Source organism: Poromitra crassiceps (genome assembly GCF_964638095.1).
Source record: "Poromitra crassiceps genome assembly, chromosome: 4".
Lineage (NCBI taxonomy): Eukaryota > Metazoa > Chordata > Actinopteri > Beryciformes > Melamphaidae > Poromitra > Poromitra crassiceps.
Window position 1 is genome coordinate 51,256,672 of NC_139626.1, and position 12,475 is coordinate 51,269,146.

General features: G+C 42.3%; 1 protein-coding gene across 1 annotated transcript in view; it reads right to left on the reverse strand.

Moving 5' to 3' along the window:
- Positions 1-12,475, reverse strand: part of trmt1 (tRNA methyltransferase 1) — a 46,979-nt gene that overhangs the window by 26,193 nt on the left and 8,311 nt on the right. The window contains exons 2-5 of the mRNA XM_083635199.1: positions 11,613-11,968; positions 8,809-9,001; positions 2,952-3,139; positions 1,053-1,168 (exon numbers count right to left, since the gene is read on the reverse strand). Coding sequence (XP_083491325.1) covers positions 1,053-1,168; positions 2,952-3,139; positions 8,809-9,001; positions 11,613-11,956 — 841 coding nt within the window. The 5' untranslated portion in view covers positions 11,957-11,968. The remainder of the gene's footprint in view (positions 1-1,052; positions 1,169-2,951; positions 3,140-8,808; positions 9,002-11,612; positions 11,969-12,475) is intronic.

The window sequence follows — 12,475 nt, forward strand, 5'->3', positions numbered from 1 at the left end:
TCCAAATGTTCATGTCATTCTGGCCAATACTCCACTTCTGTTATAACATTTCAGTCTGGAATATGGAATATCTTCCAATAATCGTTATGACTAAAAGGCTAAAAGTAATCTCATGTGTAAGAAATGACTGTTCTACATTGAAGCAAAAATGTAAATAATTAACTTGTTGGTTTTAGATTTTTTTTAGCTTCAAGAGTGCATTTTTGTTCATATGACCCTCAACACAGGCTTTGAGAATCCCGTGCCACTTACTGATACGTATGCTTAAATTAACACACTCTATTGCAAAATGAATTTAGGCCCTCACTGTAATACTTCAGAAGTTGAATTTGAAGTTCAGCATTAATACATTTGTCATTTTTTGTCTTAGATTTACCTTTGTGTGTTATTGCAATATAAAACTACATAATTGAGAATCGATTCTAGATTCTGGAATCGAGAATCGTTGGAATCGAGACCCCAGGAATTGGAATCGGATCGGATCGTGGCTTAGCCGGATTGGAGCACCCCTACCCATTAATATTTTTGTTTATAGCATTTTTTTATTTATCGCAGGTCATATCGTCATCGCAATATTGAACAGTGTTATCGCTTTTCCTCATATCGTGCAGCCCTAGGTGGAGGTATGCACTCTGCCGAGTGCCCTCTAGTTTAATTTGTCATCAATACAATTATTCATTAATTAGCCTTTTACAGACTAGCCTGGTAAACCAGTCGGTCACGTGAACTCACATTTCATTTCGTTCTACCACCAGACTGTCTGGCCTTAAGCTTTCATGCAGTGTTTGCACTGGGCGCAAGTTGGGCGCGTGTACTTGTCTTGACAGACAACTCCACTCGGGAGAACGGCAAAAACATATTTTCCGCAGAGAAACTCCGCTGTTGCGGCGATACTCCTGTACTTGTTTAATTGTTGTTATTGAGTCTATTTCTGCAATGACTGCACTTCAGTACTATTCAAATCCTAAAGTGAGCCAGAGAGAGGAACAGAGACTGAGAAAAGCAGGGGAAGAGATAAGGGATGGATAGAGAGGATTGAGAGGACTACCCACCTCCCTCGCCAACAGCCTGCACAGCGGCGTCTAGGAAGGGGGCGGGGCTACCATAGGGGTCAAGATCGATGACATCATAGCGCTCCTTCTTTCCTCGCTTCTCATACATCAGCATACTGGAGAAAAAGGGAGGGGGGAGGAAAATATGTTATGAAGGGATGAGGGATGGGATGGCCTGGGCCGATTTTCAATAATATCGAATATCACACTAGTATTTCCACAATATCGCAAATTCGCAATCTTTCCCGAATATCGGGATATTTCCTGAATATCACGATTTCTAAAACATTTCCCACACACAATCTTTTTTGGTGAATTTTCAAAATATTTTGGACAGTTTTGCACAATCTGCGCTGCTGCCGACCCCTATTGCACTGCTTACTGTACATTATTGGTACTGTTAAATGTTGTATTTGTTGCTGCAAAGAGGAGGTGGTAAAAAAAAAAGGATAAAAAAAAAGTCATGGATCAAGGTGAATTACTGTTAGAACACTGAGAATTTTTATAATGAAAACCAGCAGAAGCTCACAGACAATGAAAAAGAGAGGGGCTTGAATGTGTGAACACTCAACTGCGCTGTATTAATTGCAATTGAAAATGATAGAAATGCACCGACTGTAGCGCTCGTTAGAAAAGATTTTGTTTTCACTTATCGAGAGCTGAAGGCGGAGTGAAATTTGACGGAGGCGGCCTCCTTGTAATTCTCTATGCAGGAAAAAAGCCTAAATTCAAGCACTTTCAATGAGCCATGTCTATTTTCAAAAACCTTTAAAGCAGCTACGAGCCAGATTTTCGATTGTTATTAAACAGTCTAAATGTAATATTGATGCATCACATCTTACCTATAATAGTAGCTGAGACCAAAGCCGTGTGAATCGGAGATTGCTCTCTTGATGATTATAGAGTCTGTGTCTGTCTTCCGGCGGGCCGGATAGACCAGGAAGTGAAACGAAGCGGTTTACGGCAGCTGCCTGCCTTCAACCGTTTCGCGCTGCCTAGCAACAGACCGTAAACAAGGAGAACGCCATGCTCGCTACATCCAGGGGCTTGCTACTCTCGCGAACGAACATCTCTCGTTATATTCTAACAGTTTGTTTGGAAATTATTTTGTTATTTTGTGGTTATGGCCGAAGTGGCTGCCACAAACCGTTTCATTTCACTTCCTGATCTGCCCCGGCCGCAGACGGACTAATCATCAACACAACACTGGCCGATTCACTCGGGGTTCAAGCGAGACTACTCGGCGTTGGTCTCGTCTACTATTAGAGGTAAGATGTGAGGCATCGATATTAAATTTAGACTGTTTAATAACAATTGAAAATCTTGCTCGTAGCTGCTTTAATGCCATGATTTTTATTTTTCAATTTCACAAACTTTCAAGGTGGGAACCTTGATTACGTATATTTCTTTAACCCATCACCCATTGGTTTGTATACTCCCGTTTTGAAGCCTTGAGTTTGGCATTTTGACGTCGCCAATTGCCATATTTTTTTGTTTGTTTTAGCCAGCCGTACCGCCACCTACTATTGGTCCATGATCGGCGAGCTGCACGATCACTGGACAGGAAACCTGTCAATCATGCCCCAATGCATAGTCTATTTTACTCTAAATGGGACAAGAATTTACTAAATGAACATCATGCCGTATTGAAGACTAGAAACTAGCGATTGGATAAGTCAAGTGAGAAGTAGGGTCATTTTCCCTTTGACTTCTATACAATCAGACTTCTTTTTGCAGCCATAGACTGTATAAAAGAGTGAGTTATATAAAAATAAAATAATAATTTTAATAAAATAAAAACGTTCATTTCTACTGTAAAGTTGGGCATTTTAACATGGCGGTCTGTGGGGAATGACTCGCTTTTGGAGCCAGCCTCAAGTGGCCATTGGAGGAACTGACCTAGCGTCCCTGCAGCTGGCCTGCACCAGGTGGTCCACTGCGTTGTGGCGGGCGTTCCTGGAGATGAGAGCGGCTGCCTTGGTGGAGAAGTCGTTGGCGGTGATGCTGCGCAGGCCGGGGACCTCCAGGGCAAAACGCACCGAGCGCAGGCCGGACGCTGCCAGGCCCTCCAACACACGCAGGCCGCTCTGAAAGACAGCCGGGAGAAGCTACATTACAGACCCCACCAAGTGGCATCTTCCACTTCCTTGAGTTGAAGCATGTCCTGTTGAAACAGGATGTTTAGCCGTTAACCGACATTAATAATTTTGATCGATTAATACTATCAGTTAACAGTAAAAAAAAATAATAATAATAAAACTAGAACGACCGCAACGCGGACTTATGCCTCCGCCATTACTTCATTCTTGAGTCCAAGTGGATGTTGGAGCCAAATTGGAAGAAATTGCATCAAGGCGTTTCTTTGCAGAATTGGATATTTGAGCCAAATGTGAAGAAATTTAGTCAAGGTGTTACTGAGATATGGCGTTACCGAGCTTGAAAATGGCATTTGTTAGGTCACTGTGACCTTGACCTTTGACCTTTGATAACCAAAATGGAATCAGTTCATCCTTGAGCCTAAGTGAATGTTTAAGGCGAATCTGATGAAATTCCGTCCAGGCGTTCCTCAGATATCGCGTTAACAAGCTTGAAAATGGCGTTTGAGAGGTCACAGTGACCTTGACCTTTGACCTTTGACCACCAAAATCTAATCAGATCATCCTTGAGCCTAATTGAATGTTTAAGGTGAATGTGATGAAATTCCGTCCAGGCGTTCCTCAGATATCGCGTTAACAAGCTTGAAAATGGCGTTGGAGAGGTCACAGTGACCTTGACCTTTGACCTTTGACCACCAAAATCTAATCAGATCATCCTTGAGCCTAAGTGAATGTTTAAGGCGAATCTGATGAAATTCCGTCCAGGCGTTCCTCAGATATCGCGTTAACAAGCTTGAAAATGGTGTTCGAGAGGTCACAGTGACCTTGACCTTTGACCTTTGACCACCAAAATCTAATCAGATCATCCTTGAGCCTAAGTGAATGTTTAAGGCGAATCTGATGAAATTCCGTCCAGACGTTCCTCAGATATCGCGTTAACAAGCTTGAAAATGGCGTTCGAGAGGTCACAGTGACCTTGACCTTTGACCTTTGACCACCAAAATGTAATCAGATCATCCTTGAGCCTAAGTGAATGTTTAAGGCGAATCTGATGAAATTCCGTCCAGGCGTTCCTCAGATATCGCGTTAACAAGCTTGAAAATGGCGTTCGAGAGGTCACAGTGACCTTGACCTTTGACCTTTGACCACCAAAATCTAATCAGATCATCGTTGAGCCTAAGTGAATGTTTAAGGCGAATCTGAAGAAATTCCGTCAAGGCGTTCCTCAGATATCGCGTTAACAAGCTTGAAAATGGCGTTCGAGAGGTCACAGTGACCTTGACCTTTGACCTTTGACCACCAAAATCTAATCAGATCATCCTTGAGCCTAAGTGAATGTTTAAGGCGAATCTGATGAAATTCCGTCAAGGCGTTCCTCAGATATCGCGTTAACAAACATCCGTACGGACGTACGTACGGACGGCCGGCCGTACGGACGGACAACCCGGATCCATAATGCCTTCGGCCTGGCTTCGCCGGCGGAGGCATAAAAACAAATAAACTGCATGGTAAAAGAAAAATAGGCTATAGGCCTACAATCTATTTCTTAAATACATACAACTCATTAGGGGTGCTCCAAAAAATCGATTCTGAAAGGATCGCGATTCTTAATGCCACGATTCCTGGATCGATTCCAAACTCCCAAGAATCGATTCTTAAAATTGTAAAAAAATAAAAAAAATTACAGTGCACCTAAACGCAACATGCAAGATACCGGCTGAATAAAGCTTAATTTATACTTATTAGAAAGTGTCGCTCAGCACATGGTCGCAGACGAAAAATAAAGTGTCGCTCATGTTGCTGCATTTATGCTTCTCTCCACGGCGCAACGGTCACGTGACGCTAGAGACAGAGGGAGGCAGAGAACTAGTGCAGTGCAGACAGGCAAGAGAGGGAATGCTGTCAGTGAACCCACGTCGCCGCATATAACGACACACAACCACACAATCACTTCCTCTCTCTCTGGGAAGTTGGTCACGGTGTTCTTTGTGATTTTCACAAAGTCATACATCAAGGACATGCTGATAAAAATACCGGGGACAAGCTCATTAATTTCATTTCAGCGAAAACTAAAACAAGGAAGTCGCGCGTGCCCGTCTATATAGCCAATCAGACTTGCGCGACATTATGTGACGTAGTCAGCGACACTAGACATTTCACCAGGTAGCAGACACTGCTCGCAGACACTTGAAAGTGTCGATTCAAGTCCTCATTTCTGTCGGCGACCATTTCAAAAGTGTCGGCAGACGAAGCATAAATTGGGCTTTAGTGTCCAAATGTTCATGTCATTTGTGTACTGTACTGCCACGGTGCCACCACCTCTTGTGTAACCGAGTTGAATCAGCGCGGATTCCTCGTGAGTCCCGAGTGGTAGCGAGTGGATTGGTTAAACTCACTCCCCAGGTATAAAGGCATGTTGACCAGCTCCGCCAAGGGAGCTAGCTCTCTTGGTGTTGCGGTTAACACGCTGGACTCCCAAGCCGAAGGTTGGCAGTTCGAATCCACCCCTGGACAAGCCCTTAACATGGGTTGCTGCAAGTACCACCTACACAACGCCGTTACATTGGTGCCGTGACCCGGATGTCCAGTGGGTGTGGAGTGAGTTTAAGGGGGTGAGTGTAACCGAGTTGAATCAGCGCGGATTCCTCGTGAGTCCCGAGTGGTAGCGAGTGGATTGGTTAAACTCACTCCCCAGGTATAAAGGCATGTTGACCAGCTCCGCCAAGGGAGCTAGCTCTCTTGGCGGAGCTGGTTAACATGCCTTTATACCTGGGGAGTGAGTTTAACCAATCCACTCGCTACCACTCGGGACTCACGAGGAATCCGCGCTGATTCAACTCGGTTACACTTGCACTTAAGAACTCTGGTTAATGTATTCCCCCCAAAAGTCTACAGATCCCCCCAGCCTATAAATCCATCTTATCTGAAGAACATAAGGGGGGAATTCCCCCCTAGTTTGCAAAATGAATTTAGGCCCTGACTGTAATACAGAAGTTGAATTTGAAGTTCAGCATTAATACATTTGTCATTTTTTGTCTTATATTTACCTTTGTGTGTTATTGCAATATAAAACTACATAATTGAGAATCAATTCTCGATTCTGGAATCGAGAATCGTTGGAATCGAGAATCGATTCTGGAATCGGATCGTGACCCCAGGAATCGGAATCGGATCGGATCGTGGCTTAGCCGGATCGGAGCACCCCGACAACTCATGCAGGCGAGACATGCTGTGTCATTGTGTGTCTTCACACTGTGTCATCCTCTTCAGTGAAGTCTCTGCACTGAGCGTTGGGCAGCGTTAATTGTCCAACAATTACGGTAATTACCATTACAACACATGCCAGTTCAGAGAAACGATGGAATTTAATATTTTTTTTTTACAAACGTTTTCAGAACGGGCGGGAGACGGACTGTCAAGAGTGAGTTAGACTACTGCATCGCCAAATCGCTCATTCTCAGATGGTTATGTGAAAATAAACCATCTGCCACGTCAGGTTAGCTAGTGCAGCATGAGGTCCATGAACGATACTCCAGTTTTCCAGGAAGTCAAAGTAATGTTAGTTCCTTTCATGGTGTTGTAGAAAATTGAAAGTTCCATTGGCATTTCCTAATCAATAAGCTAATAATTGCATACGCATAATTAATTGCTATGAGTTACCATGACATGACATCTCACACGTATAGATTCACCCCAGTGGCATTGAGGACTTCTCTCTCTTTTGCTGAAGCCTTGGACAGTGCGTCGTGTTCCATGACAACTGATAACAGTCTCTCGGTCAGACTGCGACGCACACACATTTACAAGAGATCATCCCATTCCTCCCTCGCCCCCCCCCCTCTCTGCCTTTCCTCAGCCTCCCTGAGTATAAGTAATCCATGTCAACTGTCAGTCATCACTGAATATTTGGACTCTGTACTAGGGGTGCTCCAAAAAATCGATTCTGAAAGGATCGCGATTCTTAATGCCACGATTCCTGGATCAATTCCAAACTCCCAAGAATCGATTCTTTTTTGTATTGTAAAAAAAAAAATTTTTTACAGTGCACATGAAGGCAACATGCAAGATACCGACTGAATAAGTGTCCAAATGTTCATGTCATTTGTGCACTGTACTGCCACGGTGCCACCACCTCTTGCACTTAAGAACTTATCTGAAGAACATAAGGGGGGAATTCCCCCCTAGTTTGCAAAATGAATTTAGGCCCTGACTGTAATAGTTCAGAAGTTGAATTTGAAGTTCAGCATTAATACATTTGTCATTTTTTGTCTTAGATTTACCTTTGTGTGTTATTGCAATATAAAACTACATAATTGAGAATCGATTCTAGATTCTGGAATCGAGAATCGTTGGAATCGAGAATCGATTCTGGAATCGGATCGTGACCCCAGGAATCGGAATCGGATCGGATCGTGGCTTAGCCGGATCGGAGCACCCCTACTCTGTACATTGATCAGATGGTACATTGAGATTCAGTCACTCCTATAATCCAGTTTATAGGAGAATGTTATGGTTTTAAATATACTTTCATAAGACATCTTTCTGGCTCATGTTTTCCATTCATTTGGTTTATATTAGCTGTTATTATATAGCGGATGATGAGTGGTGAAATTCCATTCTATAACACATGGGTGACTTTAAAGCTGCACTATGCGTGACTTGTATACAGTACATGTCTGAATGGTTAAATCACAGACTGGGGGGCTGCAGCAGAGAGGACTGAACTATGGCATAGATTTCAATTATTTTCTCAAACTCAAGCAGCAGCGAGCGTCGAGCTCTGAGGAGTCAAGTGGGCTGTTTACTGAAATCACATGACAGGATTTCTGGGCAGTGAAGTCCTGCAAACTTGCACAAATTCATACAGTTATCTTGCTGCCACTTACCAAAGTGCAGCTTTTAACATAACACAATCCAAAGCACCTTATGGCTGCATCAGTCTATTTTTTTTTTAGCATGTGTGGCCTTTTCTACCAAGCTTTTATCTCCTTATTTCTCATATTTGGTCATCTTTGACACTCCTTACTGCCGTTGACTTGCAATTCAGGAAAATAAATAGTCCACCATTGCATCAATTGTAAGTCAATAATTGTAAGTCTCAGTCTCTCTCAGTCTCTCTCTCTGTCTCTCTCTCAGTCTCTCTCTCTCTCTCTCAGTCTCTCTCTCTCTCAGTGTGGGTGAGTGAGCCTCCCCTCGCTGCCCCCCACACCCCAATTATTCTTGCCATTATTACTATTATTGTTAGTATGTTCCCCTCGCGCATAAAAACCCAGTTCCAAAAATGTTATCAACATCTTTATCCTATATTCTTTAAGATTTTTAAACATCGTTATCCTTCTCTTTTCAAATATCTTCTTTTAAACATCTTTATCCACTCTGAAGGACTTTAATCATTTTTATTTATTATGACTAGCGGGATACCCGCCCCGTGCAGTGTATCGAGTAAATGTTGCGTTCTCTGCACGTTCAACCCGTATGTACTGTGTGCTGCGCAGGCTGGCCAGTGTGGACAAACAGTTCTCCCCCGACACTTTGAAAACCTATAGAAAACCTATAGAACCTATAGAAAACCATAGAACATTAACATGTATTTGCAGTGCAAAATGGGACTGATAATGGTAATGAATGAATTAATATTGTGAACGTTCGATCCTCCATACCTCGCATTTCTCCCCCACCAGTGCGGTTACGGCTGGCCCTTTCACTCCGTTTGTCTCCTCCTCTGTCGCGCCGTCGGCCTCGCTCCTCTCCTCCGACAGAGAGACCACCACTCGCTCCTTCTCGCCCGGCACCACCACCTGCACCCCTCTCTGAGCCAGCTGCTCTCTGGCAAACTCTGTGACCACGGCACATCTGGAGGGGGAAAAAGGGCATGGAGGAGGACTCAAGAGGCAACCCAGATAGCATCGTGACAGGGGGGAAACGGGCTAACCAGAACTTACTCAATATTCATGACAGTTGCTTCTCCCCAAAATAAAATGTCTTTTTTTTCTGCCCCTAAATGTCAGACATCATTTTACAGCTGGACAGTGGGTTTGAAATCACAGTTCTTACAAAGCTGTACTGCAGCTTCTCACGTTTGAGAGAGCCCTAACAATAGTTACTGAGAAGCATCAAGCAGGACTGGAAAAGTGTGACAGAGTGAAGGTGTGAAATAGGATCATGAACATCCGATTTGAATCAGGGAGACTGAGCAAGATGTGCAAGATACAGCTGTCACGAACCAAACGTACAGAGTATGAGACTGGGTGAATATTGACTATTGGTTTCTGTAGCAGTGTTTCTTTCTTTTACATTTACTGAAATGTATTGAACATTTTCTGGTACAGCATATTTAAAGGCTTATACATGTTATTTTGTTGTTGTTGGTTTTGAGTCATAGAGTGTGGAGGTTAAAGGGACAGTTCACATTTTTTCAAGTCTAGCCCTATTTGCTATTTTCCAATGATTATTATGACAACAACAAAATAACACGTATAAGCCTAGTTATTTAAAACTCAAAAATGTCACAAATAATCACAAATCAGCTTTATAATAACTATACAAAATATCCTTTGTTGACCAGAATTTACCCAATCTATTTTTAAAAGCGTTAACTGAAGGAGCCGGCACTACATCATCTGGCAGCTCGTCCCATGCTCTCTTTTCAGAGCGACATTTTAGTGGGAATAATTTTAATTATCCTTAAAATCATGTAGGTTTTGATTAACGAGATTATCGCTGCTGCACAGAGGGCCGTTCGCTTACTTATTCAATGTTTATTAAAAGTGAACATGTCGCGTGTACAAATTGCACCAAATTCTCTCGCCCATGTTATTATTTGAAGGTTCAGAAGAATCATATGGGATTGATGACCTGCTCAAAGACATCTCTTCTGCATTGAATTATGGCTGTCCATCTTCCTCTATAATCCAATTCGATTTTCAGTGCTTTATTATTTTAACATTAAATTTTTATTCAATTTCTTATGAAATTGTAATGCTCAAATTTAGCCTATTTCTCTGTAGCTATAGCCCTTTATATAAGCATGTTGTTGTTATGTACCGTTCTGACCACCAGAGGGCAGTGCAACCACTCAAATGTCTCTGTTGTACAATGCATTGAATGGGATATGACGTGAGAAGATATTAAACTTACTATTAAATGTGGTGATGTACTGCGGCAAGGAAACGTGTATGCAAGTAGGGATGGGGAATCGCCTCTATTGTCATATCATCCAATCATGGTCATTAGAGATTGGCGATAGATGATCCAATCACCATAATGTATTAATTGCCAATCATTTTTATTATTATTATTTATAAAGAGTCCTATTCCTATTTAATGACATTAAGAATTTGGAGGAAAAAAACTATCGATCATGATAGTATTGAATACAGCCTGGAGAAGAACAACAAACCTAGATTATGCATTTATCAGATAAAATATTAAGAGAGACTGACCATGCGGGGCGTCATTTTGGATGCCCGCTGCGGAAGACATACTTTGCTGTGGAAGACATACTTTTACATTCCGGCTGACTTGACGGTACTCATTGAGGAAACTGGAGAGGAGCGGACATGATTAATGGAGCTCTGTGGGTGGACATGCTGTGGCAGAAACATCTCTATGTGTACAGTTAGGGCGCAGCTTCTAGAGATAGACTCAGAAAACACGTGACAAAATGATTTGTTTTCACACGCTGGTTAGCCAAGGCTCACGAGATTCGCTGTATTTAAAAATAATAATAACAATAATAATCGAATTGTATTCATATTTAATCAAATCGAATTATATTCGAATATCGAAATGCGTTCCAACAGCCCTACATTGAATGACAACATAGATTCATATTGAATTGTCTGAGGAGATTCACATCTGTGAAGTGATTTTTACGTCTTCGGGTTGAATGACTTTTGGACCGTTGGGCAAAGACAGCAACAGCCGGTGTTCATAATCAGTGTTGGGGGTAACTCATTACAAAAGTAACATATTACATGTAATATATTACTTTTAGCAGTAACTCAGTAATATAACTTATTACTTATAGGATTTCAGTAATATTATACCAGTTACTTTGTCAAGTAACTCAAGTTACAAATTGAGTTACATTTGATTAAATCAAAGCACATATTTCAAAAAGATACAATCATTTCCTAATCAAACTGTGTGTTTTTATGCAAATAACCACTATAGATGACAATATGAAAGGAAAATAATAATAACATTTAGAATTTTGGACTGTTTACACTGATTTCAATGAGGTTGAAATTATTTTTCGGGATGGTTCCGGGGCGGAGATGTCATTCTGCTGCTGCTGTTATTTTGGTGAAAGTAATGCAAAAGTAGTGTAATAAGTAATGAGTTACTCTACACAGAAAGTAATATTGTAAAGTAACTTATTACTTTCAAATGAAAGTAACTAGTAATATGTAGTATATTACATTTAGAAAGTAACTTGCCCAACACTGTTCATAATACATACGTTAAATCTCGGTTAAACTCCTGGACCGGGTTATAAAACACTTCATTGGCACTGGGAAACAAGATGGCCGCCTTGCCCTCCCTGACCACCGTCTCCCCAGGCAACAGTCCCGTTTGTGGCGTCTCCACCAGCTCCGCCGCAGTGCTGCCGGGGGCTGGACTCGCTCCTTCTGGCTGGGGCTCCTGAGCGGCTTGCAGCAGGGGCTCCATGGTTCTCAGTGTTCTACTGGCAGCAGCAGCAGCACTGCCTCCACTCCACCAAAGCTTCTGTCCGGCAGAACGGGTGCTGGACTGGTGCAGGCGATGGGAGACGATGGCGAACAGCCGGGCCGTGCGCACCAGCATACGCGGCCAAACCTGCCGGCAAGTGGAAAACAAAACTAAATAAAGACCTGGGCGTTGCCAAATGTCTTCTTAAGAATATCCTATAAAGTCTCCAAACGGAGATAAGAAAATAAAATAAAATGAACGAAAAACTTGCTCAACATTATTTCCACCACTCTTCTGCATGCTTTTTCTCGGTTTGCTCTGGCACACACACAAAATGTGTTTGCAACCTAACATGACAACATTCACCCCAAGACGGGCCTTATCAGGTCACAATATCAAACACGCACACGTCTAAGTACAGACCTGCAATTAGGTGAGTCAGCAACCACTGTCTGGAATGTGTTGGTCACTCCCGTAAAACACGGGACCACGATGTCATGGATCAAAAACAAAATGTTGCAACGGCTGCATTTGATAAAATTGCTCGTCCCATAAATCTTGAATCTGAGACTGTTCAAACTACTTGGTCCAAAATTAAAAAGATAAGTACAATGACAATACGAGATATTTTCAGAGTTATGGGTACACTGTTCT